Genomic DNA, 17419 nt, shown 5'->3' with positions numbered 1-17419 from the left:
CTCTTCATTCCAGGAATTATTCTTGTGAACCTCCTCTGGACCCTTTCCAAGGCCAGCACATCCTTCCTTAGATACAGGGCCCAAAACTGCTCGCAATAATCCAAATGGGGCCTGACCAGAGCCTTATACAGCCTCAGAAGTACATCCCTGGTCTTGTATTCTATCCCTCTCGACATTACATTTGCCTTCCTAACTGCCAACTGAACCTGCACGTTAACCTTAAGAGAATCGTGAACAAGGACTCCCAAGTCCCTTTGTGCTTCTGATTTCCTTAGCATTTCCCCATTTAGAAAATAGTCTATGTCTCCATTTCTCCTTCCAAACTGCATAACCTCACACTTTTCCACATTGTATTCCATCAGACACTTTGCCCACTCTCCAAGTCCTTCTGCAGCCCCCTTGCTTCCTTAATACTGCCTGTCCCTCTATAGAACTTTGTGTCATCTGTAAACTTAACAACAGTGCCTTTAGTTCCTTCTTCCAGATCATTAATGTATATTGTAAAAAGTTGTGGTCCCAGCACAGACCCTTGAGGCACACCACTAGTCACCGGCTGTCATCCTGAAAAAGATCCCTTTATCCCCACTCTATGCCTTCTGCCAGTCAGCCAATCTTTTATCCATGCCAGGATCTTACCCTTAAAACCATGGGCTTTTAACTTATTTAACAGTCTCCTATCCGCCACCTTGTCAAAGGCCTTCTGGAAATCTAAATAAATCATGTCCACTGGTTCTCCTTTGTCTAACTTCCTTGGTACCTCCTCAAAGAACTCTAATAGATTTGTCAGACTTGACCTCTCCTTGACGAAGCCATGCTGAATTCAATCATGTTGTGATCGCTATTTGCTAAATGCTCGCGCACAGTTAGGCTACTAATTAAATTGGGCTCATTACTCACTACTAAATCTAACATTGCCTGTCCCTTTGTTGTATCTGGAACATGTTGCTGCAGGAAACTATCCCACACACATTCCAGAAATTCAGACAGGTGCTTTTCAGCCTCTCCCAATCTATGTGTAGGTTAAAATCCCCCATTAATACTACTCTGCCTTTGTTACACACTTGTCTAATTTCTGCATCTCTACAAACTAACACCTCAGAACTGCTACCAGGGGGTGAAACACAACACTCATTACAGTTTTAGATCCTTTTTTGTTCCTTCGCTGTGGTTACTGCAGCTTGGAATGGAGTTTACCAGCTCCCACGTCACGCAGCTACAGCACATCACCTGCCCAGCCATCACTACATTCCTGAGTTAATTTCAGTTGGAAGTGATTTTCCAAACCTCCCTTTTCTATAGCATTTTCGATAGCTCCCGCGTACTGGTTGCATGCGCCAATTATAGGACCAGTTATGATAAGCATCGTGCCACGAGCGTGTATTTCAAATAATTGTGGCATTCTAAAATATTTCAGTGCATTTAGCACACAGATGCCATCTACTGGCTATAGTGTAGTTTTCACTTGGCTGCCTGAAGGATTTTCCCAACAAGCCAACGCAACCATTTTAAACTACGTCTTTTTCCTTGTCGTGCCTGTGCAGTTTATTTTCAAACCTTTTATATTGTCCGCTTTGGAGAAAGTGGATGGAGAGTGTGGTTTTCCATCTATATCAAGGCCATTTTGGAACAGAAATGAAGTAAAAATGATTGTCTCGCTTTATTCAGAACCATCAAATGCTTGGCAGTGCACCCAGGCCTTTGTTAGTATTTTTGGTATTTGTTAGTACGGTTGGGATGAAAACCAAAGATTCTGTTGTGTGTATTTCCCTTTTAAGAAGCTCTGAAAATATAGCTGTATTTCGTGTAGTCATTGCTAATCTGTAATCTGGTGTAAAATAACTGCACAAGCTGAGGAATTTTGGTCAAAGCATGCAACAGACTGGATATATAATGCTGATCACAGGCATCATTCTGGAGTACAGTTTTTCCAGATTGCCCTTTTAATGATTAGATTGGTCACTGTTTCTCTAGATTCTCTTAGCAGAATCTGGCTTCTGCCACTCTTAAAAAGAGTGTGTGTGGGTCAGGGGCGGCATGGCAGCACAGTGGTTGGCACGGTTGCTTCACAGCTCTGGGGTCCTAGGTTTGATTCCCGCCTTGTGTCGCTGTCTGCGCGGAGTCTGCACGTTCTCACCGTGTCTGCGTGGGTTTCCTCCGGATGCTCCGGTTTCATCCCACGGTCCGGCGATGTGCAGGTTGGGTGGATTGGCCAAGCTAAATTGCCTTTAGGTATCCAGAAAAGGTTAGGTGGGGTTACTGGGTTACAGGGATAGGGTGGAGTTGTGGGCTTAGGTAGTGTGTTCTTTCCAAGGGCCGGTGCAGACTCGATGGGCCGAATGGCCTCCTTCTGCACTGTAAATTCTATGATTCAATGAGACTATGATTCAATGAAAGTGGTGAGACAGGGGAATGTTGAATATGCCAATTGGTTCATTGATGGTGTACATTATACCCGACTGTGGCGTCAATTTATGAAACTTCTTACATGGGGTGTGGGCATCGCTGGTTGGGTAAAACATTTCAGAGGGCATTTTAATAGTGAACCACATTGCTGTGGGTCTGGAGTCACATGTAGACCAGATCAGGTAGGAATGATAAATTTCCTTCCCCAACCGACATTAGTGAACCAGATGGGTTTTTATGAGAAGCAAGAATGACTTCCAATTCATGATTTTTATGATTGAGTTCAAATTTTCACCATCTCCCCTGGTGGGATTCAAACCCGGGTCCCCAGAGCAGTACCCTGGGTCTCTGGAATACTAGTCCAGTGACATTACCACCACACCACCGCCTCCCATTACTCCTGAATGAGGTGAATTACAACTGAGAAAACTTTCAAGAAAATAAAACCTCTGCAATTTCTTTATGTTGTTGCTTTATGGAGCTGCAAACACTTGAGGAGCTGGCCGTTAAAGTTAAAATTCGGCGGTGTGCTAGTTCCAAACATTGTCCCTCTTTTGTAAATTTCAGAACTTAACTTAAATCATATTACTTGGTCGGTTAGCGCTTTCAAATTATGGAAGAAGTTGGCCTGATGAAAGCGGGTGATTCTTTACATTTCTGACAATGGATTTGCGAGCGAACCAGCCCTTTGGAGTCCGTGTTTTACTCTCAGCCACAATCATCGGGCCTGTTTTCTTAATCTGGTTTCCACTGCTGGGCAGGGACCAAAGAATCTCTGCCGAGAGAAAAACAGTTTTAAAATGTTTTCTTTAAAAGTTAAAAGAGCGAGGGAAAGAATGTGGAGCGATGGGGAGATGAATGAAGAATCATTAAATGCGCGTAGGCTATCCTGGATGCTGGGCAGAGAAAGAAAGTTAGGAAAGCTTGGTGTGTGTGTGGGTGGGTGGGGGGGGTTAGTTATGGTGGGGGCAGTGGGAAAACAAACTGCACGCAATAGAGCTATAAATTCAAAATGGAAAGAAGATGAGACCAATAAATATTAAAAGAAATAGAGATTTGGAACTGAGGATCACCACGTTAGAGATTTATACTAAAATAATGTGGCGTTTCCCTGCATGTTAAATTCCCAGTTATGGCTATGAATTTGGGAAGTGTGGTTCACCCACAAACAGTGGGTGAAGGTGGATCATCTGGACATTAATACTTGTCATTTCTGCGGTTTGAAAGGATTGTGCACTCTGTAACCACAGAGGGTAGGAAGTAGAATTCTACCAAACTATTCATAGACATAGAATTTACAGTGCAGAAGGAGGCCATTCGGCCCATCGAGTCTGCACCGGCTCTTGGAAAGAGCACCCTACCCAAGGTCAACACCTCCACCCTATCCCCATAACCCAGTAACCCCGCCCAACGCTAAGGGCAATTTTGGACACTAAGGGCAATTTAGCGTGGCCAATCTACCTAACCTGCACATCTTTGGACTGTGGGAGGAAACCGGAGTACCCGGAGGAAACCCACGCACACACGGGGAGGATGTGCAGACTCCGCACAGACAGTGACCCAAGCCGGGAATCGAACCCGGGACCCTGGAGCTGTGAAGCGATTGTGCTATCCACAATGCTACCGTGCTGCCCCAACGCTTCCTCAACGCTGTTCAGTTCTCGTGTCAGACATAACCTGCCTGGTGAGAAGTGAGAGCTGCATTCACATGTACGTCCTGTTGGCCTACAGAGGGGTAGATAGAGGCCCAATTGGGAAATGATTTGGGAAGTGGAAGATGTAAAAGGAGAAGGGATGCCATTTTTGCTTTAGAGAATGAAAAGAATGCAGACTTTACGCTCTTCGAAAGCTGCACCAGGCTTGGCATTAATGTCAAATCACTGATGAAACAAACTATTTGAAATCTTCTCTGTCATCCACTCTAAGTAGCACATTCTCCAGTCCTGTGTGTGGCGTTTGGTGGGGGTTGTTAATCTTTTTTCCTTTTTCTCCATTACCCAGTTTTAATCAATGGAATTCCTCTGGGAAATGGCGGGTGTGATCTTCCAAAGCCTTGGCTTGAGAATGAAGGCGGGACTGTATCTGGGGATGTTTTGATGAATGATTTGGAGCGTTTGGATAGTAATCTATCCCAAGATAAACCGGATACCTTTGAGTACCCGTTGAAGTTTGGGAGCTATAAAGCACAAGGCCGACTCGACGGTAAGAAGAAAAGGACAATGAATCTCAGCTCTCTGACCTGTAATAAAGAGAAGCGTTTTAACTGTGACTATTGTGAAAGGAGATTTTATCGTAAACAACATTTAACGATGCACCACCGCACGCACACGGGGGAGAAGCCCTTTGCGTGTGAGGAATGTGGAAGGGCATTTGCAGAAAAGTGGAACCTCAAAGAACACCGTCGCACTCATACCGGTATACGACCTTACTCCTGCCGTTTTTGCGGCAAAGCGTTTTACCGCAGCTCCCATCTGAAGGTGCACCTCCGTCTTCATACTGGAGAGAAACCCTATAAATGCGATAACTGCCATCAAACATTTGTGGATTCGTCATCTCTTCAGAAGCACAAGCGGTTACCTTCAGGTAAGGTGCTGACTTTGTTATTCAAATTTTGAAACAGATAACAATACAAACGTATCAAGGCACCTTCTGCAATTGGGAACATTTCTGACGTTTTTTTTCTGCACATTAGTACTTGTTAGGCAATATCAAGCCTGGAGTCAAAATTACAGTTCTTATAATTGTTTGTGTGAATTTGAATTCAATCAGCAGCAGTTTCTCCTGCAGCACAAAGTATTGTGATCGTTTGAAATTTGGTGGGCGTGATTCTCCAATTACAACGGTGTGAACAGGCCGCTCCCACGACTAATTCTGGCCCCTCCAGGGGGCCAGCACGGCGCTGGAGCGGTTCACGAAGCCGATTGGTGGGCCCCGATCACAGGCCAGGCCACATCAGAGGCCCCCTCCAGGGTCGGCCCCCCCCCCTTACACGCCGACGTCCCGCTGGCCCAGAGCAGGTTACAATGGCGCCGTCAGGACTCAGCTCTTTTCTTACGGCCGCTCGGCCCATCCGGGCCAGAGAATCGCTGGCCAACCACGCTGGCGCCAATGGCGCCGGTTCTCTGCTCTGTGGAGAATAGGGTGCCGACCTCGGGGCGGCGTGGCGCAATTCGCGCGGCCCGCCGGCGATTCTACGACCCAGAGCGGGGCCGGAGAATCCCACCCGATATTCTTGCATTTGGCCAAATACATTGTAGAAGCTGAGGGATAATGCTTTGCAATTTCTAATGTACAGGTAGCTTCTGATTGGTTGGAATCTCCTTTACATATATTAAAATTGTTAGGTTTGGTTATAGTTTTTCACCCTTTACATATTTAACTGTTGAAGGAGAGAGGGGGAGGCTTTGACTGTGAAGCTGGTAACCACTGTTTATGTTATCTAGTTATTATGGTCATCACATATTTTGCCAAAGGTGGAGCAATTCTTTCTCCTGCACAACAAGGAGCTAAAAAACAGATTTACTCTGAAAATGGCCCACCTAGTTTTGAAATATGGTAACCCCAGAGTATAGTTGTAGCATTCCTGAAAATTACTTGAACGATTGTCCAAGTCACTCAATTTAAATAGACATTTTGTGGATTGTCTTTGCACATTTGATTGGCGGCTCTTTCTAAGCCACATTTTAAATTTACTTTAGACTGATGAGCTTTTAAAAATTCATTTGTTTATTAGATGTGAAGGTCGCTGACAATGCTAGTATTTATTGTCGATCCATAAGTGTCCTTGAGAATAATAATCTTTATTTTTGTCACAAGTACGCTTACATTAACACTGCAATGAAGTCACTGTGAAAATCACCTAGTCGCCACACTCCCGGCGCCTGTTTGGGTACACAGAGGGAGAATTCAGAATGTCCAATTCACCTAACAGCACGTCTTTCGGGACTTGTGGGCGGAAACCGGAGCACCCGGAGGAAACCCACGCAGACACGGGGAGAAGGAGCAGACTCCGCACAGACAGTGACCGAAGCTGGGAATTGAACCTGGGACCATGGCGCTGTGAAGCCATTGTGCTAACCACTGTGCTACTGTGCCGCCCAGGTCGTGGTGAGTCACTTCTTGAACTGTGGCTCTGTACAGTTACACCCACAGTGCTGTCAGGAAGCGAGATCCAGGTTCCTGCCTCAGTGACACTGAAGGAGCTGCAATATAATTCTAAGTCACGGTGGTGTGTGGCTTGGAGGGAACCTGCAGGTGATGGTGTTCCTCTGTGCCTGCTGCCCTTGTCCTTGGTTGTAGAAGTCGTGGGTTTGGAAGGTGTTGTCGAAGGATGTTTTGCTAGTTGCTGCAGTGCATCTTGTACAGAGTTTCTCTTCTGGCCATGGTGTTACAAAATCCCGCTGGTGTATGTCTGACCTGAAACACTGGTTTTGTGTGGTGCATTTTATTTTGAATATTGGAGAGAAACACCTGCAAATACAGGACTCAAAACTCTTTTTCAATAAACAACAAGTATTTAGTAAAAATAGAATGAGGACGATGAAACGCTACAAAGAACAATTTTATACTTTGGCGCATTAACAGTCAGCACTTAGTTCCTCAAAGACTGGAAATGAGTCAAAGACTGGAAATCCAGAAGCATCTACTTCCCCATAATCTACAACTCTATTGAGACCCCCTCCATTTCACAGACAACAACCATAAATCTATTGGACAAATCCAGCCAGTGCCTGCCACACCGTACAACTACCGCACCGTACCTTGCAGCTATCGAACCGTACAGCTGCCACACCGTACAACTACCGCACTGTACCATACCGCACAGCTACCGCCCCGTACAGCTACCGCCCCGTACAGCTACCGTACCGTACAGCTATCGCACCGTACCTTACAGCTATCGAACCGTATAGCTGCCGCACCGTACAACTACCGTACCCTACAGCTACCGCACCGTACCGTACAGCTGCAGCACTGTACAACTACCGTACCGTACAGCTACCTCACCGTACCGTATAGCTACCATACCGTACAGCTACCGCCCCGTACAGCTACCGCCCCGTACAGCTACCGCCCCGTACAGCTACCGTACCGTACAGCTACCGCGCCGTACCGTACAGCTACCGCGCCGTACCGTACAGCTACCGTACCGTACTGCTACCGCGCCATACCGTACAGCTACCTTACTGTACTGGTACCTCCGTACCGTACAGCTACCTCACCGTGCAGCTACCTCACCGTGCAGCTACCGCACTGTACAGCTACCGTACCACACAGCTATCGTACCGTACAGCTACCGCCCCGTACAGCTACCGCCCCGTACAGCTACCGCCCCGTACAGCTACCGCCCCGTACAGCTACCGCCCCGTACAGCTACCGTACCGTACAACTACCGCCCCGTACAACTACCGTACCGTACAGCTACCGCCCCGTACAGCTACCGCCCCGTACAGCTACCGTACCGTACAGCTACCGCCCCGTACAGCTACTGCCCCATACAGCTACCGCGCCGCGCCGTACAGTTACCGCCCTGTACAGCTACCGCCCCGTACAACTACCGTACCGTACAGCTACCGCCCCGTACAGCTACCGCCCCGTACAGCTACCGTACCGTACAGCTACCGCCCCGTACAGCTACCGCCCCGTACAGCTACCGTACCGTACAGCTACCGCCCCGTACAGCTACCGCCCCGTACAGCTACCGTACCGTACAGCTACCGCCCCGTACAGCTACCGCCCCGTACCGTACAGCTACCGTACCGTACAGCTACCGCGCCGTACCGTACAGCTACCGCCCCGTACAGCTACCGCCCCGTACAGCTACCGTACCGTACAGCTACCGCGCCGTACCGTACAGCTACCTTACTGTACTGGTACCTCCGTACCGTACAGCTACCTCACCGTGCAGCTACCTCACCGTGCAGCTACCTCACCGTGCAGCTACCGCACTGTAGAGCTACCGTACTATACAGCTACCGTACCGTACAGCTACCGTACCGTACAGCTGCCTCACCGTACAGCTGCCTCACCGTACAGCTGCCTCACCGTACAGCTGCCTCACCGTACAGCTGCCTCACCGTACAGCTGCCTCACCGTACAGCTGCCTCACCGTACAGCTACCGCACCGTACAGCTACCGCACCGTACAGCTACCGCACCGTACAGCTACCGCACCGTACAGCTACCGCACCGTACAGCTACCGTACAGCGACTGTACCGTACAGCTACCGTACCGTACAGCTACATCACCGTACAGCGACTGTACCGTACAGCTACCGTACCGTACAGCGACTGTACTGTACAGCTACCACAACGTACACCTACAGCACCGTACAGCGACTGTACCGTACAGCTACAGCACCGTACAACCTAAGTGACCAGGACTTGGGAATAGTCTTCAGTTCAGCGAAGAAAACAATCTTTTGCACAGACTTTCATCGTGGATGCTTCTAGTTTTACTTTTTGAAGGAATCCACGCATTGAGTGGATGGCACGGTAGCACAGCGGTTAGCACTGTTGCTTCACAGCGCCAGGGACCCGGTTCGATTCCCGGTTCGGGTCACTATGTGCGGAGTCTGCCCGTGTCTGTGTGGGTTTCCTCCGTTCCTCCCACAACTCCCGAAAGATGTGCTATTAGGTAATTTGGACATTCTGAATTCTCCCTCCGTGTACCCAAACAGGCACCAGAGTGTGGCTACTCGGGGATTTTCGCAGTAACTTCAGTGCAGTGTTAATGTAAACCTACTTGTGACACGAATAAAGGTTACATTATATATAACTTTGAAAGTATTGTTCACATTCAGCTCGATGAGGAAGTAAATTATATTCTCTAACTAAGTATCAAGCTTTTGTTGTGATCCCAATTGATGTTATGACTGGATGGGAATATCCCAGATTGGAACTCTGGCTCAAAAGACCGTAACTTTTATTTATTTTTAATAGACCGTGGAGGGACAGAGTCACAGGAATGTTAATCAGTTCTCACAAACATTTGGTTACTTTTAAAATTACACGCTGGTTTTAGGTTTAACACTGATTACAAAGTGCATCTTAATCTACAATGGTCTCATTAACACAGTGTCCCTTTTAAATATTTTTCCAATTAAGGGGCAATTTAGTGTGGCCAATCCACCTACCCTGCACATCTCTGGGTTGTGGGGGAGAGACCCACGCAGACACGGGGAGAATGTGCAAACTCCACACGGACAGTGACCCAGAGCCGGGATCGTACCTGGGACCGTGGTGCTGTGAGGCAGCAGTGCTAACCACTGTGCCACCTTACAGAGTCCCTTTTAAGCACACACGATGACTGTGGGCAAATACACTCTCCACTCTGCACCTCAAGTGAATTTTTGTGGATGTCTCCTCCGAATCTCCCCAGATGATTGACATGTGAGGGTTTCCAAACTCCACTCACAAAAAACACTCTTTAAAATCTACTCTCATAATTATATTTTCCCTCAGCATTTTGCATTCATAAGTCCAGACCAGGTTTTCCAAAGAACACTTTTAAATAAAGTTTCTGCTCCACTTTTCCAGTGCACACTCCTTTAACTCTCATAGAAACATAGGAAATAGGAGCAAGAGTATGTGATGCATTATAATCACGGCATCATCCAACTCAATAGCCTGATCCGACCCCCCCTTCCTTTGAACCCCTTCTCCCTAAGGTCATATCTCATTCGTTCATATTTTGTTGGGTGGGATTGCTGGGTTATGGGGTAGGGTGGAGGCATGGGCTTTAGTTGGGTGCTCTTTCCTCGGGGCCAGTGCAGACTCGATGGGCCAAATGGCCTCCTTCTTGATTTCCTCTTGAGAAAACACAATGTTTTGCTGGCTCCACTGCCACTAGCTCCGGGGAAGTATACAGGGAGCCCGATGATACTGTCAAAGGTCAGGGTGTGGAATCAGCTGAGGAGGCACTTTAAGTTGGAGGGGATGTCGATGTTGACACTGCTGTGTGGGAACCACAGGTTTAAGTCGGGGAGATGGATGGGATGGACGGGAAGTGGAGCAAGGTGCGGCTGGTGAAGGTGAGGGACTTGTATCTGGAAGGGCAGTTTGTTGGTCTGGGAGAGGTTTGAGTTGCCGAGGGGGAGTGAATTTAGGTACATGCGGGGGAGGGACTTTGCAGGGAAGGAGCAAAGGATGTTTCCCAGGTTGCCAGAGTACACACTATTGGAGCAACTGCTGCTCCCGGATGAGTCAGGAGAGGGTAGGATTGGGGACATATGTAGGTGGTTGGGGGAACGGGGTGGTTTGGGGAGCGGAGGGGGGTGCAAATGGTGAAGATCAAATGGGAGGAATTGGAGGGGGAACTGTGGTGAGAGGTGATGCATAGGGTGAATTCAACTTCCTCTTAGATGAAGAAGAGCTTGATTCAGTTCAAGGTGGTGCACAGGGTACATATGACCCGGGCAAGGGTGAGTGGGTTCTTCCAAGGGGTGTGTGAGAAGCGTGGGCGAGGGTCGTGAATCATGCAGAGAGACTTGGGTGTGCTAGTGCATGAGTCACAGAAGGTTGGTTTACAGGTGCAACAGGTGATTAAGAAGGCAAATGGAATTTTGTCCTTCATTGCTAGAGGGATGGAGTTTAAGACTAGGGAGGTTATGTTGCAATTATATAAGGTGTTAGTGAGGCCACACCTGGAGTATTGTGTTCAGTTTTGGTCTCCTTACCTGAAAACGGACGTACTGGCACTGGAGGGTGTGCAGAGGAGATTCACTAGGTTAATCCCAGAGCTGAATGGGTTGGATTATGAGGAGAGATTGAGTAGACTGGGACTGTACTCGTTGGAATTTAGAAGGATGAGGGGGGATCTTATAGAAACATTTAAAATTATGAAGGGAATAGATAGGATAGATGCGGGCAGGTTGTTTCCACTGGCGGGTGAAAGCAGAACTAGGGGACATAGCCTCAAAATAAGGGGAAGTAGATTTAGGACTGAGTTTAGGAGGAACTTCTTCACCCAAAGGGTTGTGAATCTATGGAATTCCTTGCCCAGTGAAGCAGTTGAGGCTCCTTCATTACATGTTTTTAAGGTAAAGATAGATAGTTTTTTGAAGAATAAAGGGATTAAGGGTTATGGTGTTCGGGCCGGAAAGTGGAGCTGAGTCCACAAAAGATCAGCCATGATCTAATTGAATGGCGGAGCAGGCTCGAGGGGCCAGATGGCCTACTCCTGCTCCTAGTTCTTATGTTCTTATGTGCGTGTTTTGGGGTTGCAAGAAGCTGGAGAGTTACTGGGAGTGGAGGTGAGGGTGGACCCTATGGTGGTGATCTTTGGGGTCTCGGAAATGCCAGAGCTGCTGGAGGGGAAGGAGGCCGATGTCATGACCTCGCCTCTCTAGTTGCCTGGTGGAGGACCTTGCTCAATTGGAGGTTGGATACGCTGCCGGAGGTAGGGGGCTGGCTGGGAGACCTGCATGACTTTCTTCGGTTGGAAAAGATCAAATTGGAGTTGAGGAGTTCGGCGGAGGGCTTCGCGGCACGGTGGGGGCTGTTTATGACAATGTTTGAGGAATTGTTCATTGTGGGGGATGGGAAGGGGTAAAAAGGGGAAAAATTGTGCAAACCGTGGACTGTGAGGTTGTGGAGTGAGTTGTTGTACATGTTATTGTTTTTTACACATGTTTGGAATAAAATACACTTTATTAAAAAAATAGAAAACATACAATGTTTTGGCCTCAACTGCTTCCTGTGGTAGTGAATTCCACAGGCTTACCACTCTAGGTAAAGAAATCTCTCCTTAATTCACCCCTAAAAGGGTTACCCCGTGTCCTTTGATTATGATTCCCTGTTCTGGACATTTCCACCTGTGGTGAATGTGATTCACACCGGATTATAATCTGTACATACATGTGTCTGTATTGTAAGTGCAGTTGCACTACCTGTCCTCCAGGGGGAGTAGCTCTGGGAATGCTTGAGTTGTACGGGGCTTCTCCCTTGGCTCTGCCCAGGACTCCTCCCCCGGAAGCTGCTGTATAAAAGATCAGTGCCACAGGGTCAGCCGGCCAGTTCACCGAAAGTTCAATGGCTAATAGGCTGGCTCTGTTGTGAGTATATTAAAACCGCTATTCTAATCCTACAAGCGCGTGTCTGTAGAATTGTTGGTTCCAATACCACCATTGTGAACATCCTTCCTGCATCTACCCTGTCTAGTCCTGTTTGCACCTGAATGCTTACCTTCAGTAACTGGTCTACGAGGACACCCAGGTCTCATTGCACATTTCCCTCTCTTAATTTATAGCCATTCAGATAATAGTCTGCCTTCCTGTTTTTGCTACCAAAGTGGCTAACCTCACATCTATCCAAATCATACTGCATCTGCCATGCATTTGCCCTCTCACTCAACTTGTCCAAATCACATTGAAGCATCTCTGCATCCTCCTCACAGCTCACCCTCCCACCCACTGGAGGCAGAGATGATGGTGGTGGAGCGGAAGGTATTAAAGGCCAAGGTAGACGATCTGAAGAACCGCTCCAGATGGCAAAACTTGAGGATCTTCAGGCTGCCCGAGTCCCTGGAAGGCTCCAACTCCACGGACTATGTGTCCAGATGTTTGGAAAGCTGGTGGGGGCGAGGGTACTTTTGACTCCTGATGAGTCCATGCTCATCGATCACTGAGGCAGACACCTAGATCAGGGAGCCACCTCTGGCAGTCATAATCTGTTTGCAGCGATAGCTGGACAATTTGTTGTCTGAAGGTTCATGTCCATTTAATGTCCATTTCTATCGACTTTACAGTCGTGGTGGTGCTGCAGTGCTGAACGTTATTTCCCAAATCCATTTGGAAGCATTTTGGATCAACCACGTAGGTCAGACTGGGAGGGGTAAGTAGGGTCCTTTCCCGGATGGACATTCGCCAGCATTGTGTTTTTGGCAATAATGTGGATGTTTCTCTCTTTTTTGTGAAGGCCACATTGACTTCAATTTCACAGACACCCATCTGAATGTAACTTTTCATCACGGTCCCATTCTAAATAGTGCGTTGCTCGGGAACCACTGCCAGGAAGAGCCTATCCTCTGCCTGCCATTTAATCCAGGCTTTGCTAGTGTAATAACCACGCTCCTGCCACGCCCAGTAAATAAAATGGCCAAAAATTGAAACCAAGGCTGAGCCTTTAGTCCTGTCGGATTATATTTCTCTTCAGCTGTCCAGGATCCTCCAAAAAAACTGGCATTGATGATTGAAAACAGAGGCTGTCTGCCCAGGACCATGCCATTCCTCTGAATGGTACAAGCCATTGGTTACAATTCCCATCCTCGATGATAAGTTCGTCCTGGACTCTCACAGGCTCTGCAAATATCGGCCGTGGGCTGAGATTACTGTAAAGTAAAGATTTGCATTTACATAACCTTTTTCACCCTTTCGGAATATCAGAAAGTGTAATAAAGGCAAGGAAGTAGATTTGAAGCGTGGCCCCTGTTTTAATGAGGTGAACGTTTTGAGTGATATTCCGATTAAAGCTAATTATGCTTTCTCACTCCAGGGTATGAGGTTGTTTAGGTGTGTTGAAGTGGGCAGCATGGTAGCATGGTGGTTAGCATAAATGCTTCACAGCTCCAGGGTCCCACGTTCGATTCCCGGCTGGGTCACTGTCTGTGCGGAGTCTGCACGTCCTCCCCGTGTGTGCGTGGGTTTCCTCCGGGTGCTCCGGTTTCCTCCCACAGCCCAAAGATGTGCGGGTTAGGTGGATTGGCCATGCTAAATTGCCCTTAGTGTCCTAAAAATATAAGGTTAATGGGAGGGAGGGGGGGGGGGGCATAGGGTGGATGCGTTAGGGTGATCATTGCTCGGCACAACATCGAGGGCCGAAGGGCTTGTTCTGTGCTGTACTGTTCTATGTTCTAAGTATTTGCATCATCCTATGCAGCTCACCAAACTGATAGCTGAGTTTAACAGGAATAGAACTTTGTTGATAACGTGCTTAGACAGCTATGATCGTCGCTTTTAATCCTTCACTTGCTTTTATTGTTCTCTTAGCTTGCAGCAAAACTGACCAGATAGATTCAGCAGCAGTGCACCCAATAGCACCAATGACCGAGCAAGGTAAGAATTGTCATACAAATGGCACCGATGATTTGCAGTTTACCTGAGGAAGTAACATGGAAAACAAAGGCAGTACAGAGGTAACCACACAATGTTCAATGAATCCAATCCTATAGACAGTAGCCAGAGGAGCTGATCCTAAAAATGTTCTGGAATACATTCGGTGTGAAGCTGGGGACAAATAGTTGAAATCGGAAAAGGATGAAAAATGATGGCATGGGCAAGAGTTTTTTCCTTAACTTTTCCAAAGTGGTTTGATACAACTCAGCAGTTTACTGGCCATTTTAGAGGCTATGTAAGGATTACCACATTGCTGTGGGTCCGGAGTCACACACAGACCAGACCGGGTAAGGATGGCAGATTTCCTTCCCGAAAGGACATTAGTGAACCAGATGGGTTTTTCCTGTCTGTCTGGTAGTTTCATGGTCTCCGTTATTGAGACCACCGTTGCAATTCAGATTTATGAATTTCTACATATTTTCACCATATTTACATATTTACAAACGAAAAACAAGAAGAACAGGAAAACAACAGTATAAAAAACAATCCCACCCAAACCCAGACACACCCACAACCCCCTTCGTCTCCTCCCCCCCACCGAAAGTACATGATGAACAAACTCCAACAATTGTAGAACCCCTCCTTCGCCCCCCTCAGTTCCAACTTCATCTTCTCCAGGGTCAGACATTCCAGCAGGTCCCCCCGCCATGCCGAGGCACAGGGTGGAGAAGCTGACCTCAAACCCAACAAGACCCGCCAACGAGCAATTGATTTAATTTGATTTGATTTATTATTGTCACATGTATTAGTATCCAGTGAAAAGTATTGTTTCTTGCATGCTGTCCAGACAACGCATACCGTACAGAGGGAAGGAAGGAGAGACTGCAGAATATAATGTTACAATTATAGTAAGGAGTAGAGAAAAGATCAACTTTATACGAGGTAGGTCCATTCAAAAGTCTGATGGCAGTGGGGAAGAAGCTGTTCTTGAGTCAGTTGGTACGTGACCTCAAACTTTTGTATCTTTTTCCTGACGGAAGAAGGTGGAAGAGAGTATGTCCGGGGTGCGCGGGGTCCTTAATGATGCTGGCTGCCTCTCTGAGGCAGCGGGAGTTATAGATCGAGTCAATGGATGGGAGGCTGGTTTGCGTGATGGACTGGGCTACATTCACAACCTTTTGTAGTTTCCTGTGGTCTTGGGCAGAGCAGGATCCATACCAAGCTGTGATACAACCAGAAAGAATGCTTTCCATGGTGCATCTGTAGAAGTTGGCGAGAGTCGTAGCTGACATGCCAAATTTCCTTACTCTTCTGAGAAAGTAGAGTAGTTGGTGGGCTTTCTTAACTATAGTGTCGGCATGGGGGGACCAGGACAGGTTGTTGGTGATCTGTACACCTAAAAACTTGAAGCTCTCGATCCTTTCTACTTCGTTCCCATTGATGTAGACAGGGGCATGTTCTCCACTACGCTTCCTGAAGTCGATGACAATCTCCTTTGTTTTGTTGACATTGAGTGAGAGATTATTGTCGTTGCACCAGTTCACCAGATTCTCTATCTCATTCCTGTATTCTGTCTCGTTGCACCTCCGAAACTTCACATCCATCCTCCCCGGCAATTAGCGAGGCGAAGGTTAAAACATCTGCCCCCGCTCCAGCCTGCAGTTCCGGCCGGTCCGACACCCTGAATATGGCTTCTAGGGAAACGGGCCATATGCAAGACCCCTGAGATTGTGCTGAACACCGTCCTCCAAAACCTTTCCAGCTTCGGGCAGGACTAAAACATATGAACATGGTTCGCAGGGCCCCTCGCATGTCGCTCACAGACATCCTCCACCCCCTTGAACAGCAGTTCATCCTTGACTCTGTGAGGTGTGCCTCATACTCTACCTTCAGCTGTATTAGCCCCAACCTCGCACACGAGGTCGAGGCAGTCACCCTCTGCAGCATCTCACACCACAGCCACTCTTCCAGTGCCCCTCCCCCCACCCTCGACTCCTCCTCCCACTTTGCCCTAATCCCCTCCATGGACACCCTATCCTCCAGGATCCTCCCGTAAATCGACGAAACAACACAACCCCACCCCCCCCCGCTGAAAGCACCGCTTCCAGCAACAAGGACGCTGGCGCTATCGGGATGCTCGGGGAAACCTTCCTTGTAAAGCCCCGAACCCTGAATGTACCTAAACCCTTCCCCCTGCGTCAAACCATGCTTCTCTCCCACAAGGAACAAATCCATCATTTCCTTAATCCGCCTCTTTGCACCTCCAAAACTTTGCGTCCATCCTCCCCGGCTCGAATCCATGATTCCCCCTAATTGGCATTCTCCCTGACCTGGCCCCCCAGCTTAAAATACTGCCTAAACTGCCTCCAAATCTTCAACGTGGCCACCACCACCAAACTCAACAAAGTGCAGGTTTATTCATTCATTGGATTTAAATTCTACCTGTTGTCGGTGCTTGAACTTTAGTCCCAACAAATTACCGCTACACCAGCGTCCCAACAAAAATAATGCCAACAATGCTGAGTATATATCTCAATTGTTATCGCAACTTTCATGACTTCAGGACATTGCAAGGCAGTTTACAGTTAATATAGAGCTAAGAGGTGTGGCTATTGATTGGATAAAATTAAATTTCTATTTTGGGACATCTGAGCAACATTTGTGAAACCGAAAGTTTGGGAGTCATTTCAAAAGAAGTTCTTCCTCCACTAAACCACTCAGATTAAATACAACCCATTGCACTGCTGGAGGGGCTCTACCACAAAGATACATATTTTACACAAATTTCAACTGTGTATTCTTAGAATCCCTACAGTGCTGAAGGAGGCCATTTGGCTCATCGAGTCTACACTAACCCTCTAAAAGAGCACCCTACCTCGGTCCACTGCCTGCCCTATCCCTGTAACCCAGTAACCCCACCTAACCGTTGGACACTAAGGGGCAACTTAGAATGGCCAGCCAACCTGA

The 17419-nt window shown here is 47.6% G+C and overlaps 1 protein-coding gene across 15 annotated transcripts in view; it reads left to right on the top strand.

Moving 5' to 3' along the window:
* The window catches only part of LOC119971978 (zinc finger protein 665-like), a 65118-nt gene that overhangs the window by 37545 nt on the left and 10154 nt on the right, over window positions 1–17419 (top strand). For 13 of the 15 annotated variants that reach the window (XM_038808383.1, XM_038808379.1, XM_038808377.1 and 10 more), the window contains 2 exons: window positions 4405–4986; window positions 14387–14452. In XM_038808383.1, the coding sequence (XP_038664311.1) occupies window positions 4405–4986; window positions 14387–14452 (648 nt within the window). Of the gene's footprint in view, window positions 1–4404; window positions 4987–14386; window positions 14533–17419 lie in introns of all 15 variants that reach the window. The other 2 variants (XM_038808391.1, XM_038808390.1) reach the window with 2 other exon arrangements.

This window comes from Scyliorhinus canicula, chromosome 9 (assembly GCF_902713615.1).
Source record: "Scyliorhinus canicula chromosome 9, sScyCan1.1, whole genome shotgun sequence".
NCBI lineage: Eukaryota > Metazoa > Chordata > Chondrichthyes > Carcharhiniformes > Scyliorhinidae > Scyliorhinus > Scyliorhinus canicula.
The sequence above is the reverse complement of the archived record's forward strand: the minus strand, read 5'-3'. Positions and strand labels throughout refer to the sequence as shown.